At 54.2% G+C, this 25,884-nt stretch overlaps 14 protein-coding genes across 14 annotated transcripts; 8 read left to right on the top strand and 6 right to left on the bottom strand.

The window, feature by feature from the left end:
- Positions 1–30: 30 nt before the first annotated feature.
- Positions 31–4,100, top strand: PHYSODRAFT_349570 (hypothetical protein; the record flags this gene model as incomplete). Its single annotated transcript, XM_009519608.1, has 9 exons — positions 31–299; positions 473–552; positions 624–715; positions 782–1,435; positions 1,511–1,717; positions 1,797–1,892; positions 1,958–2,235; positions 2,310–2,403; positions 2,469–4,100. The coding sequence occupies 9 exons, from the start codon at positions 31–33 to the stop codon at positions 4,098–4,100; spliced, it is 3,402 nt and encodes a 1,133-aa protein (XP_009517903.1).
- Positions 4,101–4,583: 483 nt separating this feature from the next.
- On the top strand, positions 4,584–5,078 carry PHYSODRAFT_476336 (hypothetical protein; the record flags this gene model as incomplete). The annotated part of the gene is made up of 1 exon (XM_009519607.1): positions 4,584–5,078. One exon carries the CDS (start codon positions 4,584–4,586, stop codon positions 5,076–5,078), a length of 495 nt encoding a protein of 164 aa, XP_009517902.1.
- Positions 5,079–5,725: 647 nt separating this feature from the next.
- Positions 5,726–7,352, top strand: PHYSODRAFT_310467 (hypothetical protein; the record flags this gene model as incomplete). The annotated part of the gene is made up of 4 exons (XM_009519606.1): positions 5,726–6,481; positions 6,565–6,766; positions 6,811–6,971; positions 7,023–7,352. 4 exons carry the CDS (start codon positions 5,726–5,728, stop codon positions 7,350–7,352), a joined length of 1,449 nt encoding a protein of 482 aa, XP_009517901.1.
- A 229-nt stretch (positions 7,353–7,581) lies between these two features.
- Positions 7,582–8,745, bottom strand: PHYSODRAFT_323974 (hypothetical protein; the record flags this gene model as incomplete). Its single annotated transcript, XM_009519605.1, has 3 exons — positions 7,582–7,601; positions 7,702–7,830; positions 7,938–8,745. 3 exons carry the CDS (start codon positions 8,743–8,745, stop codon positions 7,582–7,584), a joined length of 957 nt encoding a protein of 318 aa, XP_009517900.1.
- Positions 8,746–8,892: 147 nt separating this feature from the next.
- Positions 8,893–9,854, top strand: PHYSODRAFT_323973 (neutral zinc metallopeptidase; the record flags this gene model as incomplete). Its single annotated transcript, XM_009519604.1, has 3 exons — positions 8,893–9,535; positions 9,640–9,695; positions 9,738–9,854. The coding sequence occupies 3 exons, from the start codon at positions 8,893–8,895 to the stop codon at positions 9,852–9,854; spliced, it is 816 nt and encodes a 271-aa protein (XP_009517899.1).
- A 435-nt stretch (positions 9,855–10,289) lies between these two features.
- PHYSODRAFT_295364 (hypothetical protein) lies at positions 10,290–11,627 on the bottom strand (the record flags this gene model as incomplete). Its single annotated transcript, XM_009519603.1, has 4 exons — positions 10,290–10,517; positions 10,571–11,059; positions 11,221–11,535; positions 11,568–11,627. 4 exons carry the CDS (start codon positions 11,625–11,627, stop codon positions 10,290–10,292), a joined length of 1,092 nt encoding a protein of 363 aa, XP_009517898.1.
- A 568-nt stretch (positions 11,628–12,195) lies between these two features.
- Positions 12,196–12,480, bottom strand: PHYSODRAFT_477142 (hypothetical protein; the record flags this gene model as incomplete). Its single annotated transcript, XM_009519602.1, has 1 exon — positions 12,196–12,480. A coding segment is annotated over one exon (285 nt), but the record flags the coding sequence as incomplete, so codon positions are not given.
- Positions 12,481–12,912: 432 nt separating this feature from the next.
- Positions 12,913–14,607, bottom strand: PHYSODRAFT_349569 (hypothetical protein; the record flags this gene model as incomplete). The annotated part of the gene is made up of 1 exon (XM_009519601.1): positions 12,913–14,607. The coding sequence occupies one exon, from the start codon at positions 14,605–14,607 to the stop codon at positions 12,913–12,915; it is 1,695 nt and encodes a 564-aa protein (XP_009517896.1).
- A 1,141-nt stretch (positions 14,608–15,748) lies between these two features.
- Positions 15,749–15,928, top strand: PHYSODRAFT_380705 (hypothetical protein; the record flags this gene model as incomplete). Its single annotated transcript, XM_009519600.1, has 1 exon — positions 15,749–15,928. A coding segment is annotated over one exon (180 nt), but the record flags the coding sequence as incomplete, so codon positions are not given.
- Positions 15,929–16,013: 85 nt separating this feature from the next.
- PHYSODRAFT_263899 (hypothetical protein) lies at positions 16,014–16,830 on the top strand (the record flags this gene model as incomplete). The annotated part of the gene is made up of 2 exons (XM_009519599.1): positions 16,014–16,364; positions 16,399–16,830. The coding sequence occupies 2 exons, from the start codon at positions 16,014–16,016 to the stop codon at positions 16,828–16,830; spliced, it is 783 nt and encodes a 260-aa protein (XP_009517894.1).
- Positions 16,831–16,960: 130 nt separating this feature from the next.
- Positions 16,961–17,884, bottom strand: PHYSODRAFT_475045 (hypothetical protein; the record flags this gene model as incomplete). Its single annotated transcript, XM_009519598.1, has 2 exons — positions 16,961–17,324; positions 17,520–17,884. The coding sequence occupies 2 exons, from the start codon at positions 17,882–17,884 to the stop codon at positions 16,961–16,963; spliced, it is 729 nt and encodes a 242-aa protein (XP_009517893.1).
- Positions 17,885–20,958: 3,074 nt separating this feature from the next.
- Positions 20,959–21,735, bottom strand: PHYSODRAFT_467847 (hypothetical protein; the record flags this gene model as incomplete). Its single annotated transcript, XM_009519597.1, has 3 exons — positions 20,959–21,057; positions 21,172–21,330; positions 21,391–21,735. The coding sequence occupies 3 exons, from the start codon at positions 21,733–21,735 to the stop codon at positions 20,959–20,961; spliced, it is 603 nt and encodes a 200-aa protein (XP_009517892.1).
- Positions 21,736–23,088: 1,353 nt separating this feature from the next.
- PHYSODRAFT_472926 (hypothetical protein) lies at positions 23,089–23,706 on the top strand (the record flags this gene model as incomplete). The annotated part of the gene is made up of 1 exon (XM_009519596.1): positions 23,089–23,706. A coding segment is annotated over one exon (618 nt), but the record flags the coding sequence as incomplete, so codon positions are not given.
- Positions 23,707–24,153: 447 nt separating this feature from the next.
- Positions 24,154–24,888, top strand: PHYSODRAFT_295361 (hypothetical protein; the record flags this gene model as incomplete). The annotated part of the gene is made up of 1 exon (XM_009519595.1): positions 24,154–24,888. One exon carries the CDS (start codon positions 24,154–24,156, stop codon positions 24,886–24,888), a length of 735 nt encoding a protein of 244 aa, XP_009517890.1.
- Positions 24,889–25,884: the final 996 nt, after the last annotated feature.

Here is a 25,884-nt window from a genome sequence, read left to right as displayed (position 1 = left end):
GTTCGCGCCTCTCGGTGTCGTTACGCAGCCATGGAGGACGAGCCCCTGGCCACGGGCGTGATGCTCTCGCCCACGCGCAACGTGAGCCAGGACGGCGAGATCGTGCGCCGCTGGATGGAGATGGTGCTGGGCGACAAGTTCCTGGACGACCTGCCGGCCGCGCTGCGCTCGGGCGAGCTGCTGTGCGACCTGGTGAACAAGCTGTACAAGGCGCTGGGCATGAAGAGCCAGATCAGCCCGGTGCGCGCCGCAGCGACGAGCGAGCAGGACGCGCTCGGCAATGTGTGCGAGTATCTTAGGTGCGTCTAGTTTTCGGTGATGTGAGGCGTGTGGGTGGCGATGGCGGCGGCGATGGCGCTGAGGCCTTTCAGTCGTCGCGTCGTGAGATGGCCGCCTGTGGCTGAATTGAGGGCACTAACGAGGTGGTTGCTGCTTTGCTCTTGTGGCTTCATTCATTCTTCAAAATGCGCAGGGCTTGTGAAGTGCTGGGCGTTGCGCGGCAAGATCTGTTCCAGCCGGACGACCTGCTCAAGCGCAAGGACATGGAGAAAGGTGTCAGCTGATCTTTGAGCTGTTGGAGTATGTTATTCTATTGCTGACTTTTTTGTAATGCTTATTGGCAGTGTACAGCAATATTTTGGCGCTGCAGACGGTGGCGGTGTCCCTGTCGAACCGCCGCTCGATCGATGAGCGCAGCTCTATGATCAATGCTCCGGTAAGAGTTGGTGTTGCTGCTGACCTATGATCGTATCCCTATTGTTAACGGAGTAATTGCATGCAGGACTGGTCCCCGCTGTCGGAACACGGTATCTTCACGGAGGACGATGTTGATATTGATGCGGATGATCTGGATCTGGACTCGCCGGAAGCTGTGCACATGCTGCAGCAATCACGCTGGCAGCGGTTATTGTTCGAGTATGAGCACCAGCAGCAGCGGAAGGAAGAGAATGATCTTGCTGGCGATTCCTCAGCGTCTGACGGATTGGGTCCACTGGCGCACGGAATTTGGCGGACAGAGGAGCGGATACGAGCGATTCTGATGCGTGACGATCGTGATTTTGGAGCGGTGCCCGAGGAATTGCACGGAAAGCTGTGGATGCTTGCGTCAGGGGCCCAAATGGAAATGCGGAAGCACAAGGGCATGTATGAGCGATTATTGGCGTCTGAATTGGAGAGTACAGAAGCTACGCGACAGATCGATGTGGATCTGCATCGGACTGTTGCTGAGGAGGACAAGGAGCTCTGGACTGACGAGAAATCGAAAATAATGCGGCGGGTTCTAGTCGCGTATTCGTATTACAACCCTGGGCTGGGTTATTGTCAAGGCCTGAATTACATTGTTGCTCGCAGCCTGCAACATCTGAGCGAGGAAGAAGCGTTCTACTTGCTTATTGCTATTGTTCGGCTGGTTCCTGACGATTACTACACAACAATGGTGAGTGGGAAAGCATTTGACCCATGAGTTATGGCTGTTTAGATACTGACCTTGTGCGTTGATTGTTATTCGTAGTTGGGTCTTGCTGTAGATCAACACGTATTTGCCGATCTTGTGCGCCTACAGTATCCAGAGATATCGGAGCATTTGACGGAGCTTGGAGGATCTGGGATGGAGCTGTCGCTGGCTTGCACGGAATGGTTCTTGACACTCTTCGCAAGTCCGTGCGAACGAGGAGTCACGTTCCAGATTTGGGACGCAATTTTTCTTCAGGGTGAAGAGGTAAGGATGTTTTGCCTTTGTCGCTTGCTTGACATCGGGTTTGCATCAGTGGTCCCTAACCGAGTTGTTTTGTTGGCAGGTTCTCTTTAGAGTAGCCCTGGCGTTATTGCAGCAGGCAAAGGCAGAACTTCTCGCGTGTAACGCCTATGGCGACATGCTGAAGCACCTGAATGAGGTATGTTTCCCGAATCTGTATGGACTGTAGTGAGTTTAGTCTAATGTGGTATCCTTTGGTTGCAGCTTGGTCGAGGAAATGTTGACGCACTGGAGCTTATGAAGATCTCCAAGAAGCAGGACTGTGTAATTCGTGGCCGGATCGAAGATTTCCGAGCTCATCACCGTCTACAACTAGCATCAGGGATTGTCGCCTCCACGGTTGAAACCGAGGATGCTCGTAGCTCAACTACAGGACGAAGGAGCTCCGAGACGAGATCTGAGCCAAGACTGCGGATATTTGGCCGCAAGAACAAGCAGGGCATTTTTCGACACATGGACAAGATTCCTCCTCGCCTGGCTCGGTAGGTGAACACGACTGGAAGAAGAAGTACGAATTTACGCGTGTACTGAGTGTTTGTATTGTTTCCGTTTGTAGAACGTTTGATAGGCATCTTACCGATGAGTACACGGAGTCTATTCGAAGAGACCACCCACATTTTGCGGGGTACTACGAAGGAATCCAGCTGCAAGTAAGTGACTCTACTGCGTGTATTGAAGAACAAAGATCACTAATTTGTGCCAACTGTCAATGCAGGTTATGGAGGAGTATTGGGGCTCAGCTGATAGTTACCGTCAGTGGGGCGTGCGAAATGTCCGTCGCATCTCGAAGGATGGCTTTGCGGTTAGCAGTTCCAAGGACAAAGAAACCCATCGCATGAAGTCTGACCCAAATTTGGTGAGTCGCCGTGCAACAAGTCCACAAGGTTCGGACGGTGATGACAATGACTCTGGACTGACGCGTGATCGTCGAAGCAAGAGCTCTGCCTTGATGTATAAGAAGAACCAGAACCATAGCGCTAATAGCACCCCCGGTGGCCGACCGATGAAGGATAACGAGGAGATTGGACGCTCGCCCTTGGCTTGGATTCAGCGTTTCGAGGAGTGGCACAAGGATATGAAAACGCAAAAGGAGAAGAAGAAAGCGGAGAAGAAACGCTTTCGGCTCTATCAGCGCTCAGAAAGTATGTGTGGTCCGAGGAATGGTCAATCTGACTCTGGATCAGGCAACACGTGGTTGCGGGACGCGATTGATTCATCCCCGCCCCTACTTCGTGCTCCGTCGAAGAAGTCGCAAGGTCTTGGCGTGGACGGGTTCTCGTTGGGTCACCGAAGAAGATCGACTGAGCACCAACGATCACCCGACAACGTGCCGATGCTGGAAGAGCCCCCGCTCTCACGTTCCTTTTCGGATCCGTTCCGGTCCCCTGCCGGCATTGCTGGACATCAACGGCACACCACCATTGAGAAGTCACGCTCGGAGGTCGATCGAGGTCCAATGATACCGCAACACCCGTTCAAACGTGACTACGACGCACCGCCTCAGAAGTCGGATTTCGATGATGCACGCAAGCGTACTCGAAGCGGGAGTGTACGGGGTTCTCGTGGCTTTAGTGACCAAAGCACACTATCCAGAAGCACCAATTCGTATGCCAACACCGCCTCATTCACCCAGGACCACCAAGACGACACATGTTCGAACCATTCGAGTGACGACAAGGGGACAAAACAGAGTGCTGATGAGCTCAGCCCACCGCCGCTCCATCTCGATAGACCAGTGGCACATGATCCTTTGTACTCCCCAGTTCACGTTCGCTCCAACTCGGTGGACTTCATTGTGGATGAACCAAGCTCCCGTGTTCCACGTCAGGCTCACAGTCGATCTAACTCGGTGGACTACGTCGTGGATAAACCAGCTCGACCTCCAGTTCACTGTCGCTCTAGCTCGGTGGATTTCGCTGTGGACGAGTCAAGCGCGTGTGCCGTGCCAACCATCCGACGAATCGTGTCCGTACCAATTGAAGACCAGTTCGCCCAGCGTCTGCGCAACAAGGAGCGCGCCAATGTTCTGCAGTACATGCACCGGAAGGCGAGCGACGCCAGCAGTATCGCCGGGAGTATCCCACGCAGCCCTGCGCGTATGAGCGAAAGCTCAAGCGACTCGTCTCGATTCGGTGACCACGCCAGCAACCGAAGCGGGAAGTACCGGAAGAGCTCCTTTTCGTTCTTCGACAAGCTGTCGAGCGACCTGGAGGGCAGTCTGGTGGACGAGGCGGAGTTCAAGACCGAAAGCATCGGCCGAGGCTCCCTGTCCTCAGTTGCAACTGGTCGGTCAAGCACCGTCGATGAGCAGCGGCCCATGGGCGGACCAATCTCCATCTCGTCGTAAAGTGATGAGATGACCCCATATAACACCAAAAGACAAACGTGAGGAATTTGCAAGAAGGGAAGAAACAAACAAGTACCAAACGTCAACGCTGAGGTGAAAGTGAAGCGGGCGATTGGTTTGATGGTAGTCAAGTTGAGTGTCGAGTCCAAATAGAGCAAAACAAAATTGTTTTAGCACAAAATCCGTTTGGAAATTGATCTATCTTGGTTTTTGTATGTCCTCAAAGTTCCCACAAACTTTACTTCCCAAAAACCAAAACCAAAAATGGGGAAGGCGTATGACGGCAAGAAGCGCTGGAATGAGACCATCCTGGCGACGACGGCGCGCGCTTCCGCAGCTGGTGGGCGGCATGCGCCTGCGAAGAAGCGTCTCTCGGGTACACCGACGCTTCTAGTCTCGCCGCTCCGGGCTCCTGTAGCTCTCTAGAGGCCGCACAATAGAACTCGAAATATCTTCATTATTATCCTTAATAATGTTTTTTGTATGGGCTACGCAGGCCGAACGCACAAGCTGAGCGCTGCAATGAGGCGCGTGGATGACGACACTCGTAATGAAGTGCGCAATGCTCGACTGGACGCCCTGGAAGCAGATAATTTCGGTGAAGATGCGGACGAAGGTGACGGAACTCAAGATGGGGACGAAGCGTACGTGGACGAGGAGGAAGGAGGGGCCGGCACTGCAGCGTCAGGCAGGGAGCCTGTTAGGAAGAAGAGGAGGGTGGCTGCTTCGAGCAAGAAGAAGTGGAAGGTCAAGAGTCTGGCCCAGTTGGTCTTCGAGGAGCTGGGCAATGGCGACAACGCAGAAGGACCCAACTACTTGACGGCGGCAGTGGGCCCGCCCACGCACCCGCCACGCAGGTTTTGCTGTGTTTGTGGGTTTTTCGCCAACTACAACTGCAGACGATGCGGATCGAGGTATTGCAGTGTGGGGTGTGGCGACCAGCACAAGGAGAGTGGGTGCATGAAGTTTGGGCTTTAATAGTGGAATCTCCTTGACGGATTGGCTCGACGCATGGATTGGGAACTGTAATCTTTGGACGGGTGAGAGGTTTTGAACATGGATCCGATGCTGCTGCCATAGCGTAGAACTTTGGGCATTGCAGCAATCCAAGCAACATTCGACAGCGACCGTTCTTGCTTCAGTGCATGGAACCTGAACGGGCTACACTATCATTCTTCTTGGGTGCACAAAACCTATTATACTACGCATTAGGTAGTCGTGCAATGGTGGTCGCGTTACTGAAGCTAGCCTATTGCACAGCATTAAGCTACATTAGTGTGCAGCACAACGTGTGCTGTACCCTGGTACACTGTTCTCGGCTTCACATGCGAAGTTCCATGTTTGCGAGCGAAAAGGTAAATGGGAAAGATTTGGCGACGTGGACAACACAAAAACGGCACGGTGCTCGTCAACAATTTCTTGATCTTCATCATTGATTCAGCTGGTTAGTGGTTTTAACAAGTTGCAGTCCCACCGCAATCACAGAATCCGTAATGCATTTCACGTACGCCAGCTCAAGACGTTTTTCATGGAAACCACCGATCGTGAAATCAATCAACCGAATTGCGTCCGTCCAAGCAGAAGGAGTTCATTCTGCAATTTCCGTCGCACTAGCCAAGTCATCGATGAAAGTTCAAGCTGCACTTGCCTGTCTGGCCCCCTTGGAAGGCCTTGCCACCGCTTCGGCAGATCCATCCTGGCACGACCTTGCCATCTCCGCGCCGCAGTACGGACGGTATCTCTATCGCACGGCGACCGAGGAACCTTTCTTCTGGCAGGCCAACACGGCGTGGGAGCTGTTCCACCGACTCAACAAGACGTCCATCGACTTCTACCTGCGCACGCGGGCGGAACAAGGCTACAACGTGGTGCAGACCTCCGTCATCGGGTGTGTGAAAGGCGCTACGCGCACCAACTTCTACGGCGAGTTACCGCTCAACAACTTGGACCCTTACAGCCCGAACGAAGCGTACTTCGAGCTCGTGGACTGGACCGTGGATCTGGCTGCGAGCTACGGCATTCTACTTGCGATTGTGCCCGTGTGGGGCATGTACGTGAACGGTGGGTGGGATAATGCCACTCGGATCTTCAACGAGTCAAATGCTTATGATTGGGGTAAGTTCATCGGCTCGCGCTACCGTGGTCTACCGAAGATTCTTGGCGGCGACTCGAACGCAATTTGGTCGTGGAACATGTCGTTGGTTCAGGCCGCGTACAACGAGAACCCGGACCAGGACTTCCTCAGCATGATGGCGCCTCTGGAGGACACGTCGGCCGTTTGGGCCACTATGCGTCACGGTCTGAAGGACTCCGAGCGGGAGCAGGGCTACGACTCAATGACCATGTTCCATCCGACAAATAGCTGGGTCGTGAAGCCTGAGGTGACTGCCCTACGGCCACGCCATGCTGCCGAACGAGGAAGACAGGGTGACTGCCCTACGGCCACGCCATGCTGCCGAACGAGGAAGACAGAGTGTCGGTGGACGCGGTGCAGTATGGCCACGCCTTACTTGACCCAGCCTACAACTTCACGCCCATTTCGGGCTGGGACTCCACCAAGAACTACGAGAACATCGTCGAAATGCGTGACAAGTTCACGGGACCAGTTCTCGACTTGGAAAATCACTACGAAGGCGCGCACTTCAACTTTAACCCGGAGCGGCCGCGTCGCACATTCGCACGGGATTGTATCACGGCGTGTACAATGGAGCAATGGGTTTCACGTACGGAGCCAACAGCGTGTGGCAGCTGTACGAACCCAAGGCTGATCTGGTTAGTGGCGATCTCTACTACAATCCGGAGATCAACCAGAACGCTTCTGGCACGTGGCGTGAAGACATCTACTTCGAAGGCGCGACGCAGATCCAGTACGTCACCAAACCACTGCAAAACCTCTCCATTGCTACGCTGGAGCAGCTCTAGCCTGCTCGCGAACTCCTGGCCAGCCCCAGCAACCACACTGGCGTGTCGGTCAACACGTACGAGGGCACCAGGTACATTTCGGTGCTGGCGTCGAAGACTCGTGACAGCTACTTCGCGTACACTGGCCATGGCGACTCGTTCAGCCTCCAGCTCGACAACGGATCGGGTGCCCGATCGGGCAGCGCTGCGTGGTTCTCTCCTCGCGACGGTCAGTACTATGCGAGCTCCACGGTGAACGTTCCGGACGACAAGAACGACACGCGCGAGGACTTCACCCCTCCGTCGACCGGTGGCGTCGACAACGACTGGCTTCTGGTGCTGGAGTTTTAGCTGTGCTGGATATTAGGCCAGCGATTGACCTGAGTACGAACGATTTGATGTGAAGCAACCTCGAGAAGTGACGGTTTTCAGATAACTAACGAATTTGCTGGCATTTCCCTATAGCTAGTAGCCTCGTTTCGAAAGTGTTTGTTACAGTGCCAGTCATTTTCACCCAGGGCAAACTATTTGAACTGCGTATTCCATCCTCCTGTCCTGCAAAGTCCGGGGACTGAGCTCATTAGATATCAACTCGAATCTCTCCAGCATTTTGGTGCGGCTTCGATCAGCTTTTGGCGCTTTGGTAGAAGTAAAGGCAGGGAAGGAATTCGCATATGGAAGAATCCGGCTGAACCCTCACTCGAGTACTTGAGAACGTCTTTCATCATCTTGAACCCGTTGGCCGGACTCGTGAGCAGTATCCCCGCGATTTCCCTGTCGGACGTGGGCCACAGGAAATACCAGTAGTCGTCCAGGTTGGTGAGTAACCCTACCGGAGCACAACGCATCTCACTCTTCAAACCAGTTCGATAAGCACTTTAGCCAGCTCTTCGCCTCACAGCGACCTTTCTTGAGTTCGATAACAAAGTATATTACGGATTTGGTCTGCCACGTCGTCGATAATCATCATACTCGCTGTCCCTTTCAATACGAACGGCGACATATCGCAGTCGAGCAAGCCCGTCATCTGGGAAGTATCTTTGAGATAGAAGTCGGGCTTCTGTCCCCACGATCGAGCGGCTTTTTGGCCTTCGTCTTGAGCCACTACACCCCGAAGGTTGTCTTTAAGGTACTGCATGCAGGCCGCTCGTTGGTCTGGATGGTCTTCTGCTACGTTTTCTTGCCATAGATAGGGATCAATTGAGGTATCTTCGTCTTCCATGGCGACTATGGTCGAATACTTAAACCCAAGTTTGGCCATCAATTTCTCTTCTTCCGAGCGGGAGCATGATGACGTGGAGAACGTAGGTCTCTTTTCATTGTCACGCTCCCTTAGAACCTCCTCAACAATCATCTTCATTTGCTGGTTAGTCAACGACTGAGCCGTCGTAGCCCAGGTCATCGGGTTCTTAGGAAGGACCACCAGCACGTGCACTTCCCCCTCACTTGGTTGAAAGTTCGTTCCGAAGTGATAAGCGTTGTTGAGCCACTTATCGAGATTCATCTCAGTAAAACCTTGTGGGTGTCCGTCCTCGTCGAGCTGCACTGCGACTGCATCAACTAGTCGTAACCACGAGCCGTTCTCCTTTCTTGCCAGGAAGAGCTGCAGGTTTAAGGCCGGAAGCTCGTACACAGTCTTTTTGCAGATGACACTCTTCAAGCCATACACCGAGTCGTCTTCCTCAACTTCCACGGATAATACGCCGTCCCCGCCATCGGGAATAAAACAGAGCAGGTTCATCATCGTTTCTCCAGCCGGTAGCTCTGGCGAGAAAATTTTGCAATGAAAACGAATTTTAGAGCAGAGTGGCCAAGGATTGACAGTATCATCACAGTTTTGATATTTCTTGACCAGCAGTTGATGTCTCCGTTCCCTTCCCTCGCAAGAAGTATGGTGACGTTGGTGTGTGCCCTAGCCATTGACCTGGGTCACCCGTTCGTGATCGACCTGCTTGAGACCTGCATACTCGAAGACCTCAGGCTGGCAGTCGCTCAGCGCAATCCGGACGTGATCAAGTGCCCGCTGCGGAAGCTGGAGCTGTTCTGCGCCCAGCGCGATGGCAAGTGGCCGACGACCGCGGAGACGAGAGAGCTGGACCCTGAAGCGCTTGACTTGGAGCGCCTGGACTACCCTTTGTTTCGGCTCGATCACGCTGGGTTTGGTGACCGTGATGTATCGGCCAACACCCACGTTGTCCATGTAGTTCGAGTCTCTAAGAATCACGAGCTGCAGCACGCGTCGGAGCCTACAATGACGCTTGCAGATGTTGAAGAGCGCTTTGAAAGCGCTGTGAAGAATGTTACTAATTCCTATGCTGATAAACAAAGTGTCTACGGATTTTCAGAGTGCACCTATTCGAAGGAGGAGGAGTTTATCGAGAAGCTTGGGCTGTCAACAAAGATGCTGGAGGTCAAAGAGGAGCTGGAGTTCTCCGTGAAGGGTTGTAACTGGGAGGAAAGTGACCACTATTGTCAACGCGTGCGCTATCTGGCTTACATGGATGAGCACTTGAAAGATGCGCTATTCCCGAACGGTAAACCGCAGTATTTTATGCATCGTCCGAGGATCTGCTTTCCAGTAATGCTACAAGCGAGATGATGTTTCGTGTGAAGGGAAGTGCTGACTTAATGATTGTAGACCGGTGGGCGGAAGAGTATCGCATCGTGTTTGGTGAACTTCGCTTGGTTATCGAGGTTAAACAGGATCTCACTGGGACTGATGGCTTACTTCCATAGCACTGGATCGTTAGCAGGTATCAGCAGCAGCTGCTGATGGAGTTAATCGTGGCCGATTTCGAGAGTGGAGACGGACAGGCTCCTATGGGCCACTTGACGGACCTGAACAATGCCTAGTATTTCTTCTGGTTCACTGAAGACAAGAAGATCGCGATGCTTTTGCTGAAGTGCCCCGCCAACGCGTTCACGCTCATCAAGGATATCTTGTCCGAGAGCTTAGAATCTACCGACAGGATGTTGCCACTTATTTGGCAAAGAGCCGCTTTGTCCAAGAGGAATGGGCTACCAAACAGTAACGAGCGAGGCTTCGGGAAAGGTGCTTGCGTGAAGGATTGCTTCTGAGGCCAGCCACAGCAACAATGAGCTCAATGAGTGGACTCGCTGCGAAGTCTATTGAAGATCGATACTTAAGTAAGGTGGCTTTGGATGTCGAGTGGAAAGCTACTAACGCAATTCTAGGCAAAAAAAAAACTAGATTAGGTGGTTCTGCGTCACCTCATGGGTCTACATGTATTCGGGACTGGAGCTAAGATCACAACTTAGATCTGCATCTTAAGGACAAGTTAATTGTTGGGTATTGTAGTCCTTCAGAGTAGCAAAAGTAACATTCATCATTTTGAATGCTATCGCTAGCACTTTTTTCTCAAAATCACGAAACGTTTCCTCTTGAAGCCCTAACAACTCGCGTAATGCCTCTTCTGCGTTGGGTCTCGCTGCCGGGTCTTGCTGCATTAAATCGCTGCCGGGTCTTGCTGCATTAACCGCCTGTGAAACGCTCTTCTACTGGCCAAGGCGTCCCATCCAACTCGGCTACAATCGATGAAATAGCTTACTGCCCAGATATCGACAGCAGTTGTGTGGAAGCTGTTATCAACGAACATCTCGGGAGCGTGTTCTTCTACGCTCAGGCATTCGCGACTACGCGGACTGGTGGCCGAATCGACGAAATCGATCAAAAACCAAGAATCCCGATCTTTGTGCTTGAGCACGTTCGACCAGCCAATGTCACGGTGAATCCACCCTAAACGATGCAGAGCCACCAGCGTTTGCAGAACATCCCTTAAGGCTGCAAACAGTGGGAGCAAGTCACGTGGTGCGACCATTGCGCCACGAGGCTCAAAGGTGGCTGTATTCTTTCGCGAACTCGGCGCCGTAAGCCGATCGACGTTGGCCACATTGGCTTCCACCAAAACACCGTACACGCGTTTCAGATGAAGCAGAATGGCTCCATCGGGATAATACTTTGTAACGAATGCTGGGTAAAGTCGGACAACAACTCCACCTGGACGGCGAATACTCCCCGAAATCGAAGCGGCCTGAGTCTGGACAAGCTTCAGCGATGGCGGGAAATAGTAAAGATAAACTCAAAAAGGGCGAGTGTCATTCGGAAACGCTCCTCCAAACTCGCCAAGTTAAACGAACCGATACGATGGTTTGTCACCCCCGAGGATCCAGATCCTCAAGTTATAGCAAACAAATTCACCTTGTACCCCGACGCAGAATACCCAAACAAGTACGGTACGCTACCATAGTTCCATGCAAATTTGTCCGTGAGCTCGTTACTCGGCACACTGAGACTAACACCGGGTGCTTCTTCTTCACCGCGAAAAATACAAACGTCCCTCAAGATGAACAAAAAGTCATGAGAGCCGTCGTTCGAGTCCCGGTTAATGCTTCCTAGTGCGAACACGAAATCCAGCACCGCGTGAAACACAGTATCCCAGGCCCAATGGAAAGAATTCTCCGTGTCACCGCTTCGGAATAACTTGAGCAGGCCACTCAGCACCGTCAATTTAAGCTGTGTACGGAGCTACATCGTTGACCACGAACAGTTTGTCTTGAAGTTGAGGGCTGGGGATAAATTGCGAGTGAGACAATTTTGAAAGCCATTTTGAACGAACGCGGATCTTCTCAGGGAGAGCTTGAGCGATAAAGTCACTGAGCGACTGGCAACGCGTGGAACTCAACTCCCCTACTGTAGTCACAACCATTCGCTCGAGCTGTCGCGGCGTTGATATCCTGGGTGGGCAGTTTGTGCCGAGTCGGAACGGCTCGGACCGTTCCAACTCTGCGTGGGCGACGATGAGTGCCTGAGGTCGTCCACCTGCTGTGGCCGCGGGCGAGAAGCAGTGGGCCGTGGGCCGGGTTGTCTCGAAGGTGGAGACCCGTGGGCCGGTATCTTGGAGGGATGATGTGCCGTGGCGGGACTTCGGGGACGGATGGCATGTTGGGCGGCTTTGAGGGCCGACAAGGTGAACGGATCAAGTCTTTGGGAGGGATGAGCGGGAACGGAGTCACCCGAAGGCACTGAAACGCAAGGATCTGTAGAGGTAGAGAGGAAGAGTTAGGAGTAGAAGGAAGGTCAGTCGTGAATTTTGCTTAAAAGGACCACACAGGTCGTAAGGAACACTTATTGCATTTTGCTTAGTGATCTCCTTGCTATTTGTGCCCCATAAACCTATAAGCACAGGCAGCACTTACAACTCCAATACAGCGGCGGCCGGCCCCAAAACCGGTCCGACAAAGCGACTCGCGACGAGTTGCAGCCCAGTTTGGGACCTTCACCAGCAGGTGAATTTGCTCCGATTCGGGATCTGGCAAGTTTCTCTCTTCGAGCAATCGTTTGGATTGTCCATGAGGTGCCCAGCTCTGCCTCATTGACCAAGGTCTCGACCTGTGGATGGACCTCCCCCAATTCGAGTTTCTGTGCAGCTTCTGCGTTGGACGGCAGCCAGACATTGCCTCCTGCACCGTAGCCACTATGGCAAACCACAGCTTCAGTTTGCGCCTAGGGAACTGGAACGAATGCTTTTTCTTGATTGCCTTGGTTAAGCGCCCCACTCGTTTGCTTTTCTCGATACCTAGTTAATGCTCGCCACCCCAATCAACGCGTACTCGAAGGACACACACCTTGAAGCCTCCTGTCCTCGCGAATCCGACATGTCTTCTCCGTACAACGTGAAGTATCGATCCGCACTTGGTAGACCGACATCAAATTCAATACATCACCGTGGACAACTCGGAAGAAAGAAAGACAAATGTATTGGGAATGCCTTACCTACATGCGTTGACTTACTACACGTAGCAGCATCTCGAAGCAACTTCGACGGAAGTTGCGCATCACAATTTCAACACTTAGCTGTTCTCGACAGCCGAAGACTCGGCTAAACACAGTTTAGTCCAGACCGAGCACGTTCTCCAGCAGGAACACCAGGAAGATGGAGGCCGGGTACAGCAGCAGCACGATCAAACCATCAAGCAGACGCTGGGTCTTCTTCATCGCGATGTAGCCGATCACGAGCTCCACGAACAGGATCGAGAAGGTCTCGGCCGAGAACTCCCACACCAGACCGCCGCTCTTGAACGACATCAGCGCCGCGAAGATACCCAGGCAGAAGGTGTTGTTCATGCAGGCGGCGCCGAGCAGCGCAGAGATGGAGATGGAGATGGTCTTGGACGTCTTCTTCTGCGCGTAGTTGTAGGCGGCGATGAGCTCGCTGGCATTCGAAGCCAGCGGCGCCACCACGAACGACACGTAGAAGGCCGGGATGCCCGTGCGCGCGCCCACCTCCGACAGCACGTCCACCATCGGGTCCGAGAACAGCAGCACCAGCGCCGTGCCCAGGAACATCATGTAGGCCGAGCGGATCTTGATCTTCTTCTGCTGCTCGGCGATGGACAGGTGCGCGAGGTCTTCCGGGACTTCCTCCTCCTCTTCGTCATCTTCACCCTCCGCGGCGGGGATGGCCAGCGAGTACTGCTGCTCCACCACGACGCGCTGCATCGAGACGGACGAGCGGCCCTGGATCTCGTTCTCATACTTGGCCAGCAGGTAGCGCAGCGTGGCCTCCACGAGCTCGTTGAACTCGATGAAGCCGCTCTTGTCCTTGTCGGCCGCAGCCATCCACTTCTCGGCCTCGTCACGGGACACCGCCTCGCCCAGGTCCTTGAAGAACACCTGCAGCTCGTCCGCGTCCATCCGGCGGTCGCGGTTCTTGTCGTAGGCGTGGAAGAACGGGCGGATGATGTCCGCGACGCGGTCGAAGTGCTCACGCGAGGCGTTGAGCGGCGTAGCGTGGGTCGGGGACTCCTTCTTCAACTTAGCCACCTCTGCAGCCAGGATACCGGACAGACTGATCTCTCCGTCACGGATAGCAGCCACTCGGACTTCATCAATGACGTCCTCCTTGACTTCAGACGAGCGCTGCACGTTCCAGTAGAGGTACAGCACAAACGAGATCATGGACACCACAAAGGCCACGATGGCGAAGGGCTTCTCGGCCTTGGCCACTTGCGTGTTGTCGGCCTGGGCGTCCTCCTTGGCCGTGCCCGTGTAGAACAGCGCCGGGACCTGCAGAATCAGGTAGATGAGACTGGTAAAGATCATGGTTCTGGCCGTGGACGGGATCTCGTCGAACAGCACGACGCCCGTGCGCGTGAGGTCCTTGTTGCCGGGCGGCATGAGCTTGGCCCAGTGCTGGTCGCCCTTGGGGCGCACGTAGTTGCCGCGCCCGTTCTCGTCGATGTTGACGCGCCCGGCGAAGACGCTGAGCGCCCACGGGATGGTCAGCAGCATGATGGTGGAGCCCGCGAGCGCGCCCACGCCCACCGAGACCTGCTGCTGCGCGTCCGGGCCCATGCCCGAGAAGAGCACGATGGCGCCGTCGGGCACGGCGCCCAGCACGGGCAGCACGACGCTGCCCACGATGCCCGCCATGGACGGCACGAGCAGCAGCAGCTCGCTGCCGTCCGAGATGAGGTTGCTGGCGTTGAAGAGCACGAAGCCGTAGACGGCGCCCAGGAACAGCACCTGGATGAGCCCGTAGCCGTCGTCGGGCAGGTCCTTGGGGTCGATGAAGAAGCCCGACATGGCTGGCTGGCGTAGTCGAGATCTTCTGGCTTGTCACCGCGAGAGAGCTTTTTGCCGAGTGAGTTGGGGGATCAAGGGCGGATCGCAACTGGCCTGTTTTTGCCGATTGCTCGAACGAATTGTCTCCTTTGCTCGAACGATTAAGGCGGGGGCGGCTACGATTTAGGGGCGTATCCTTGAAGTGACCTGAGTTGCGGATTGCCATCTGCAGGCAGGCAGCTTAAACCTGCCGATGCAGCTCAATGCTTGCTTGCGGCTGGCAGTAGACTTACTATATGGGCATGCATACAAATGGGGTGGCAGCAGCTCGGGGGCGTGGATGCAAGTGCCAACGTCGATGCTTATGAGGGCCTCATTGCCAGACGACTGGAGGCCGAGAGCGCTCACCGTCTCTGGGCGGTATCAGCAGTGGGAGTGGATTTTTCGCGCATCCTTCAGCCGCCAATTGATGGGCGTGGCGTGCCCCATTTGCACGCGCGCCGAAGCCACGGTGGCGCCGCCGTACCAGGGCAGGACGAGCGCCGAGTATTTGAGTATGCCGTGGCTATCGTGCCCCCATCGGAAACGCGCACGCTCATTTGATGTCAGATGGTTTCGGAGCTGGCACCGAGGACAGATTCCTATCCTGGCCATATGGGAGCCACTTCAACGCGATCCACTTCAACATGAGGCGAGCTTTGCTCATGGCAGGGGCTCGAAATTATACGAATGTGGCAATCTTAGGGCAGTGACCACTTCCCATTTTGCTTTTACTTCCAGCCTGACGCTGCGGCCGGCCATTCAATGTTGATTGCTCTGTAAATTACTGTCTCGTTCCCGGCGCCATCAACTCAGTTGATTCAACTGCAGCTGCAGGACGCACCGTCCAAAGTTTCGCAGGGGAGGAGGCTGTTTCCACCGCGCAACGACGACTGTAGTATGAAGGAAATGGAGGACGGTAAGATATGATTTTTTGCGGTACCCCATGCATCAACGCCAGCGCTTCTCTATAGCTCTCGATTCCTATCGACTTCGATACTCCCGAAAAGCAATTATCCTAGATGTTTAGCCATGTCATGTTCTATCATTCGTTAGTCAGACTCGCTTGTCCTGGCAGCTCATTGCAAAATTTTCTCGCCAGAGCTACCGAACAGGAGGAAGGATGATGGATTTGCTCTGTGTGATTCCAGGCGACGCCCAAGGCGTGTTCTGCGTGGAGGTTCAGGAAGACGACTCCGTGTCTGGCTTGAAGAGTGTCATCTGCAAGGAGAACGCGTATGAGTTTCCGACCTTTGAACTTAAGCTCTTCCTAGCAAGGAAGGAGAACGGATCGTGGCTCAGTGTAGCTGATGCAGTCGCAGTGAAGCTCGACGAGGACGGACACCCCCGAGGATTTAGGTTCCAACAACTTCCTCGTGACCGGTGTCATGGCCTTCGTGGCGCGTGTGGGGCTGTGCGTCCCCGCCATCGGTGGCTTCGTGGGCTTGGAGTGCGCGGCCATCTTCGATCACGAGCACTGGATCACGGCAGGGTGGCGCTGGGCGACCACGGACAGCATGGACAAGTTCATTCGGCTTGATGCACAGGACCAGCGCTTCGCCTTGCTGCGCAACCACAAGAACGGTGTCTGCGTGCTGGGCCTGCTTGACGGAGAGCTGATCACGGGCTCTACAGGGAAGCCGCTGGACTGCGTCTGCTGGAGTCCATGTCGCGTAGCACGGTGCGGACTGAGCTGCAACGAAGTGGCGATGATGGAGCTGACTGGACGCCACCATCGCGTCCGTGGCCACTACGCTCTGCTTGGACCAGCAGAACCCACTCAAGAAGAAGGACGAGGCCGTCGGCGTGACCTCGACGGTAGTCAAATGGACGCACGATCCCGTCTCGACCTCTGTATGCGCCACGGCGCACACGACCATCAACGTCAAGGACTACATGACCGAGGAGGTGGTCTCGGCCACGTCGGCCATGTACGGCACCGTGGCCGACTACACCAAGACCCAGGTGGTGCACGCCTTGTCGTCGACGTACGGCACTGTTAAGGGTGTGACCTTCATGGCGCTGAGCTACGTGCTCGGCCTCAAGATCGTGGTGCTAGTCGACGGAGACAGCGGCTGGTGGTCGGCACAGACGGCGTCGCCTGGGGCGAATTCGGTGATGGCAGCCGTCAGCGAAGTTGTCAAAGGAGAGGAAGTTGTACTCTATGGACTATTACTCGTTGCCGGGGGGCGTGATCTTTGCTGATGGCGAAGTCGCTAGTGATGGAGTGGTGGTTTCGTTACTGCTGGCCCGACTGGTGCTGATGTAGCGTAAGGAATGCCATCTAGGAAAAATGAATCGAGGAATTGCTGACAACATTAAATGTATTGGTGAATTACTTGCTTTGGTTGACTTGTTCGTGACTCGGGTCGCTCGTTGCTTTTTCGTCCGTCTCCCACTCTGGAAACTCGAAGTTATCGTGGATGAAAAGTAAATCCCGGACAAGTGAAGGGTCCAGCTTGGTCCGCTTACAATTTACAATGTTGCCTGCAGATGAAAACGCTCGCTCCGACGGCACCGAGGTAGCGACACATGCCAGCCATTGTCTTGCCAGTGGAGCCAGATAAGGATACGAGCGACCATGCAGCCGCCACCACTCCAGGGGATCTGCATCAAACTCTGTATCAGCGACCTCGTCGAGATAGCGATAAACTTCAGCGCTGCAGCGCGTTTTGAGACGCTTTTCGCGAGCAGCTGCACTAGCTTGAGCGTCACGACGAACTCTCTTGCCAAAAACACCTTCAACGGCCGTCGTCCGTTGCTTCTTGGGAATCGAAGAGCCCTGAGAAGCGTTGCTGACTTTATCGGGTTGTGGGGACTGGGACTGATTCAAATTCTCCTGTTTTGCCAGTGCAATTGCAGCATCGATGAGGCCTGTGGTAGCTTCCTTGCACTGGTCATTGGTGAGTCCCTCCATATTGGTCAACCTTGGATCCAGATAAGATATCCAAAGCAAATCGGTTGGCAGATCTGCAAAACGCCTTTCAAAAAGGCCCACGAAAGCAAGTCGAACGGTTGTCATGAGGTCTAGGACAGTCTGTTTGAATGGTGCGTCCTCCACCAGTAATGCTTCTTCATCAAACAAGTCATCTCTGTTCACCGTCCTCTCAATCTGGCGAAGACAGGGAAATGCCAGTGCAAGTGTCGGATAGCCCTGCCCACCCAGCAGCTCGGATGTCGCTGCGATGGGGTCAAGCAGCGCGATCAGGCACTTAATCGTGAACCAGTCCTTGGCGTCTGGCCGGAAGAGCTTCGGCATCCGCTGAAATTCCTTCTTCCCCTTCGCCGTCTTGAGATGACGAAAACAACCTTTCAGTGGCTGCTTTAGCTCGATCATTCGCGCCAACATATCCCTCGCGCTATTCCAACGCGGTGGGCAGTCTGTCACCACTTTTAACGGCTGCCTTGCTCGGGCGTGCAATTCATCTTCGCCTGTCCGATATTCAGCAATTAGACGCTTCTGTATCGCATTGAGGCAGGAGGTTGCTTTTTGCGAAGAGTGGAAGTAAGTTGCCAGACTTCGAAATCGCTGCACGAGATCCCGGACTTCGTCTAGCGCGTAGAGCTGTTCCATAACGTGCCACTGACGCAGAAAATCAGCCAACTCTTGAATTGACCGGTCTTGTTCCCACGGCTCAGCATCCGTATCAGCACGCTTCGTATCGTCCTCGCAGGGCACTGCCACTTGCTCCGCAATTGCAGGAGGCGCTGGAAGGACTGGACCGACAGGTCCCCTGCAACTCCGGGGGGTGCTGGAAGGACTAGAACGGCAGGAACTACTGCAACGGCTGGAGATGTTGTTGCTGTTAGAGCTGCTGCAGCTCCACCCATGCGTTGTGGAGATTCCGGTGCACGCTCCGTCACCAGCCCTGAACTGTTTGCTACACCTGAAGCCTTTCGTGTACGCTTGATGAGCGCACCTCCGACGACAAGATGCAGTGAATGCGCGATGCACGACATGTGCGGAACGCCCATGAGATTGCCAGCCAACACCCCGTTTGAAGCACCGTCTCGAACTAGCTTTATGCAGAAAGATGGATCTAGTCCCCAGCGTTTAAAGAGCTTGGTCAATCCTTCCGCAATAGCCTCACCGCTATGAAGGCCTGGAAATCGCTCAATCTCGAGAGTCCAATTACAGGGTCGAAACTTTAGGTCGAGATAGTGAAGGGTCAGCGACACGTAGCCCTCCGTAGTCAGAGTCGTCCAAATATCCGTTGTCACCGCGTAATAGCGGCAGCCTTCCTTGATCATTCCCTTCAACTCGGCACGGAGCTCGACCGCTAACTGCACGATGTCCACGCAAACTTGAGTTCGCCCAGGAACTTTCAACGAGATCCCACCCAGTGTTTCAGTGATGTATCTGACGTAAAATGCGAGTCCTTCGTCCTCAACTATCACGAGTGGCCGCATATTTTTTGCGATCCATAACGCGAGATACTGGTTCGCCCGCCGCTGTTGTTCTGGAGTCACGGCCACAACCCGCTTTTTTCCGAAGGTGTCGAGTGAGGGGCGCCACTGGCAATGGTAACCTTGGTGTCTTTGGCGGCTTTTTTCTTCTTCTCACAGTCTCGAAAGTATGCAGGGTGATGAACCTGCAGATGCATTTTAACGTGGCTTCGTCCCTTTTCAAAGTGGACCTCAGCGCTGCACTTCGTACAGTAGGCGGCACGAGCATGTTTATTACCCGGCTTGTGTAGATGCTCGAACTCGGGGCGTGGCACCAACTTGATGAACTTGTACCAGTAGGGGTTGTGGGCTCCGGAGATGTCGTAGAGCTTTGATGGCACCGGACAGGTTTGTAGCTCAGGTTCAGCAGTCTCCTCCTCCTCCTCACTCTCGATAACCGTCTCCACAGGTGCTGTCGTTGGAGACGCCTCACCGCGAGGCCCCTTGGATGCTGTGCCCTGGTCCCTAGCCGAAGAATGATTCGGCAGTGGCGATAGCATGAATCGAAGCTGAACTGGTGGCCGCTTGGTTCCCTTAGCTTTCTTCCTCTTCTTTTTATTCTTGGCCGGAAAAAGACGACGGGATATATCGCTTGGCGACGAGGGCACCTCAGAGATGGCCACGGTGTCCGTGAGTCTTGTCCGAGTATGCGCTTGGGGCCTTGTTGCGCTACGGCCCGCGACCGCCTCATCGACCTCTGCTCCGCCCGCACTGGTCCATTTTGTCTTGTTTGAATTACTAGACCTTATGCTTCTGGTAGTATGGAAATTCCATTTGTTTTGGAACAAAGCAGCGGGAAAATCCAACAAGCTTGGAGGGAAAAATATACTGCTTTGAGTATCGAGAAAGATTTCGAAGAGTTGGGCAGAGTTGCGCCATACTCGAACTCCAACTTGCAACGTTCGAGTTGGAGCGAGTTGGAGGGACCCAAAGGTCCCAACGTTGACATCCCTAGTAGGTACAAAGCAGCCCCAATCCTCCAGCAGCTTTCCGCAACGTTAGTGATAGCAGCTGTGAGACTTACTTCCGCAAGCCCAGCTCTTGTAGGAAAAAGCGAATCAGCCACAGCCCAGACTCCCGCTGGTACCTGAGGCAGTTCCACGCTGAAACACGCCGCCTCAAGGCTGGCTTCTGATACTCCTGCTGTCCGCCAACACTGGACGAACACGCGCCGAAGGTCTCCCGGTGCGGGACAGCTCCAGAAGACATGATGTAAGTCCACTCTCGCGACTCCCGCGCAACCAGGGTGGGGACATCCAGGCGGGTCGAAAAGTGAGAAAGCATGCTGCTTGAGACGGAAAAGAAGCTGCTCCCCCCAAGGCCTCAGTCCGATGATACGTCGGAGTCGGCTCCACTCCAGTTGAGAAATTCCTTCCGCAGCGGCGGAGCTCAGCTGAGTCCACTTGTCCATCCGCCTGTTGAGACTTGTGCGGGCACGGCGCCGAGATGCCGCTGCAATGGCCTCCCTGTAGTGCCGGCGGGGCACGGACCACCTCCTATTCCCCATCCAAAGGCACACCAGGCGGCTCACACGTGGGTGCGGATGTACGTATACAACCGCAAAATGCGACCGGAGCGATGTTGACGCAAACCGGGTGAGTCTCACGTGACTCCGGATCGGTCCACTTCGCCGAGCCGGAGAGGTCCCAGTCGTCAATAGTGCTTCTGCCGGTTTTGAAGTTAGCATCTCCACGACAGCCGGATGGTCGGTAGGAGATGTAAGGACCCGAAGCTCGCTGCTGAATCTAGTGAAATAGAGTAGACGAGGGAAATTGGTGACGAGCACGACGCTAAGTAATTCCATCGTCGTCTTGACAGCGGTCGTAAGGTGTTTCGTTCTGCAGAGGGGTAATGTAATGTAATGTATTACGTTTTCGCGTAGCCACACTATGCTGTCGCTAGGCTCAGCTTTGCTAGTCGACGGCATAAGGTGGTGTCCGCATACGTCGGGTCCTTCTTCGCCGGCAGTGCGGCGACAATTGCCCTCTCGAGGGCTTTCCATTTAGGTTTCTCTTGTGCAAGCAGCCGAAGTTGGTCCAGGTCACGGCGGGTCTCGAGGCGATAGGCGTATCCCCTCGAGATAAGGTCCGCATCGAGCACAGTCGGTAGTGTCGTGCGTGGGCGTCCACGCCAGGTTCCCTTGGACGACGAGTCGAAGTAGGCGGCCATCTGGGTGTACGCCGGGATCTCGGGCCGGCGCAGGATGTGGCCGAACAGACGCCATCGTGCTGCTGTGATTCTGTGGCGGCGCGGGCGTTCCTGACAGATTTCGTAGAGCGTGGCGTTAGAGATTCGCTGAGGGTAGCGAATGTTTAGTACGCTACGTAGTTGTCGGCGGTGGAAGCTTTCGAGTCCGCTCAGCTCGGACGGCGTCAGTGCCCACGTTCCGCTGTTGTACAACAGAACAGGAAGCACATAGCAGTTATACAGCCGGACTCTGGTGGCGTCACTGACGTACTGGGGCCAGATCCATATTGTCCAGAGCCAACGTAGCGCGCCTGCTGCGAGTATTTTGCGTCGTGTCAGATCTTCTGAGTCGCCGAGTAGACTGCCAAGCTTCTGTGTGGAGCGCCACGCCTCTTCTGTCGCCCGAGCGTGTCGGGAGTAGCCCGATGAGCCTTTACATCGCTGAATCATGGTTAGTTCTGTCTTAGTTGCATTCATCTGGAGGGACCAGCGTGCGAACACTGCTGATGCTTCGGCTTGGATGCGCTGGACCAGCTCGGTATCGCGGCAGACAAAGTCTGCATCATCAGCATAGACGATCATTTGGTCGAGTAGGGTCCGATTCACTCCGAGGTGGGATGCGAGGTCGCGCAACGCAGCTTCCAGGTAGATGACGAACAGGACCGGTGAAAGAGCATCGCCCTGCGGCGTTGCGATGTTGCTATCGAAGCTGTGTTGTGCCTTGGACCCGGAGCGCAGAGAGAGCTTGGTGTCGGCGAGCAAAACCTTGATCAATCGGACCTCGTCGTCGTGTAAGAATGTCTGGAGTACTTCTACAAGCTTTACGCGGTCGATTGTGTCGAACGCGCGCGAGAGGCTGCAGAGGGGTGTAAACGTGATTTTACCACCACCGTAACACCTCCAGTGCACAATATCGCGAAGACGCGGACCGAACTGTGTCAGCTTCTGGAAGTCCGACTTGGACGAGTTGCGTCCTTCAAAGCCGTTGTACATGGAGAGATCGGCAAGGTTGGCGTATGGCAACCACTCCAGGCACTGCTGGCCCAGCTCTCGCGTTTCCTCGGCGAGAACCAGACGACAAGTCGCGGCGCGCAGTGCAGCACCCTCCATCTCCAGCCAGGTTCCCTTCCATGCCAGCTGAATACCCCCGAAATGAACCGCTAATTGGAATAGCGCTGACACCATTGGGGTCCTGTCCGTGAAGCATGGTGACCGCCCGATCGCCGTGATTAACATGCGTCCAATAGCCCACAGGGTTTTGCCACGACGAAATCCGGTAGCCGGGAGAACACCGGCATTCGGTGTCAGATACACCGCCGGTGCTCTGGCGATGCCCCCCGTTGGAGATGCCATCAGGATATCCCCGACAATATGACTGGCATGCGTTCCTGACACGGCCCAGGACGAAACGGTGATTGCAGCCATTGCCATCAGCTCAACTCTAAGGTCGGGCACGCCAGCCCTCCTTGCGTGCACGGCATGGCAGCAAGATCGGCGTCGAGCCAGGCTTTGACACCACTGAGCTCAGATATAAAACTACCATGCCAGACATGGTTCTTGATTTTCTTGAACAGTGCAGGTGGACGGCCACGCGTGATGGCCAATGTAGAGTAGCTTGGGGATGATCACTGCTGCCGCGATCATGCTCCGTTGATCTACCGTCGTTGTTTTGCGACTGGCCAGACTGAGTCTTGAGACCAGTTGCTGTTCTACTATCGCCCAGGTCTTTTCAGGATCTTGCTTGGTGCCCACATAAATTCCAAGATAACGACCGACTTGATCGGGATCCTGATACGTGAGACGACGGACTTGCTCGACTGCAACGTTCCGCCGTTCGTATTGAAAGGGACAGCGAGTATGATGATTATCGACGACGTGGCAGACGTGATGCGTAATGTTTTCGCGGGCCTTCACTTCGTGGTAGAGCTCACGAAAGACCGCTGCGAGGTTGAAGAGCGAGCTAAGATTCTTATCGAGCTGGTTGCCGCGGACCTGAAAAGCGAAGTGCGTTGTGCTCCGGTGGGGTTACTAACCAACCTGAACGACTACTGGTATTTCTTATGGCTCACGCCCGACAGGGAAATCGCGAGGATGATGCTCACGAGTCCGGCCAACGGATTCAAGATGATAAGAGAAGTTTTAACGCACTCGAGTGAGGGTTCAGACGGAGTCTTCCCCATGCAGATTTCTTTCCTGCCATCACCGCTACTAAAGCGTCAAAAGATGCTCAATGCTGCACTGGCAGGGGAAGATCCTGCAGCAGAAATGCTGGAGAGATACGAGTTGATGTCAGACGAGCTCAGTCCCGAGTTTTTGCAGGAGAGGAAGATGGAGTACGCTTCCCAAATGATTCGGAATATGCCGGTTTACTCTGGCATGTTCCTGGAGGAATTAGTTTGCGATCAACTATGCAATAGAAAAACGTCGTTTGCTAAGAGTTCGACGTAGGTCATGCCACATCAATTATCAGTTGAAATATCGAGGAAAATACCATGCCTTGTTCGTCCGATCTAACGTAGTTCACTTTCACTTCTGTCCGACACCATGGTGCAGACGCTGCTATTTATGAGTGCCGCACTGTCGAACAAGTTGCAGGCGATCCCGCACATTTGCCAGACGATCAGCGATTTTCTTCTACCCGAGACGATCGACAGTGCAGTCTACAATCATCTGCAATGAGTGGTTCACGTGTATGGGTCGACCCGACCTTGGACGAAGCGTGCGATGGATGGTGCAGCGGCAAAGGGAGACGTCGATCTTGTGCTGTGGCTGCTTGAGCATCGAAGTGAAGGTTGCTCGTATAAAGCTCTAATTGGAGCGGCGAAAAATGGGCACGTCGACGTGGTGAGGGTGTTGTTCGATAAGTGCAGCCAGCAATGCAGCTTCAGAGCGGCTATGGAATCGGCGGTAGCTTGCGGACAAGCCGGAGTCGTTGAGTTTTTATTAAAGCGCTTCAACGTACGAGGCCCGATGGATGATAGTTTCATTAACGCAGCAACCAACCGATTTGTGGATGTGGTGAGACTGCTGCCCTCCCAAAGCTGCGCTGTCGACGAGGCCCTGGGCCTAGTTGCTGCAAACGGACATCTCGCAGTGCTGGAATATCTTCTGTTCGAAAGACGCGAGTCATACAGCAGCGACGGTGACGACTCTCACTCGGCGATATTGCGCATACTTACGACACCGCTGGCTGTTCAGTCTCAATACGGATCAACCAAAGTGAGCACGGCTGCAGCTATGCGTGCGATGTGCGCTGCCGCTCGGAATGATCACTCGGATGTGATGGAGCTTCTGGTCCGGAACGGTAGTCAAGAGCAGCTTGGGTTCGCGCTGGCCGCCTCTGCCGCTGCAGATTCGACGAAGCTTGTCGAGATGCTGGTGGAGAAGTATGAGCCAGCTGGTGGCGTGTGCTCTCATCGCGAAATCCACTCCGACCGTCGAGGCAAATGCTACAGCGCTCCCTGCAGCGTTGAACGGACTCTGCTTGACGCTGTTGAGGCAAACAACATCGGCATGGTCAAGCTACTCGCTAAGAAAGCTCACGTGCGCGTCGTGAACGAGGCCAAGAGCATAGCCATGGCAAATGGATTTACCGACGTCGCGGAAGTTCTAGCTGCCGCGGCGCCATGAGCCTGTGCTATCGATTCCGCTCTCGAAATGCCGAGCTTCTTTCTTTCCTCTTTATTTGTTAGTTCAAGACAAAAGCAATGAATTGTTGAGATCTACGTATACGTGGAGATGATGCTCCGTCGTACTGACGGACCTGCTCATGGTTCTGTCAATCTTTGGTCACACTTTCTTTCGGCAGTTAGTTGCATAATTTCCCGTCTGAGTTACCGGACTGGAGGAACCTATTCATCGGGGTGGAACATGATCACCACTACGTAGCACAACTCATGCTCGTCTTTGAGACCGCGACGCATTGTGGGCCATACGGCCGAGGTTGCCTAGGAGAGGTTCTTCATACTTGTGAAGTATTGTGACCCGGCAGTGGGTTCGGCCGTGTTCCTGTTATCTCCTGTCGCAGTTGAAGCTTTGCTCTCAGGCATTATCGCCCAGTGTAGTTCACTTGAGTTAACCCCTCGTTCACCAGACCTGCGTGCTAAAATGTTTCTGCACATCACTGGTCGTAGGCTCCTACAACTTTCCTCTTGTTTTTAGTATGATCTCAAATAAATACGAATAATTTGCAGTTTTTATGTATTTGGTGTGTCGTTTTTGATATAAGACCTCCTACATGAAGCTCCATTTGTCATTAAGAAGTACCTCAAAACTCATTCGCATGTCGGAGGAGGCGACTACGTGGCCGGAGCATATCTGTTACAAAACCATGTGCATGCGTGTGCGATAGGCGGCCCCATCCCAAAAACTCCTCGCCTGTCAGTGCTCCACGCCGATCGTGGTTTAGCTCTCCTCACTTCGAAATCGGCTCGCAACAAACAGTCTGCACCCACTACAGTATCTGTATCATTAATCAATAGCGATAATTTTGTTTACTCAACGACGGTTTATCATTGCTGCTGCTGTGGCATCCGACATGTAAGAGAATCGCTGCCGCAACTCTGAGCACTTTGCCGGTGTGGATGAGTTGTGTCGAGTTACGCGAAGTAGTTGTGTGCGAAGGGC

Source organism: Phytophthora sojae (genome assembly GCF_000149755.1).
Source record: "Phytophthora sojae unplaced genomic scaffold PHYSOscaffold_1, whole genome shotgun sequence".
NCBI lineage: Eukaryota > Oomycota > Peronosporomycetes > Peronosporales > Peronosporaceae > Phytophthora > Phytophthora sojae.
This window is presented reverse-complemented; position numbering and strand designations above follow the sequence as displayed.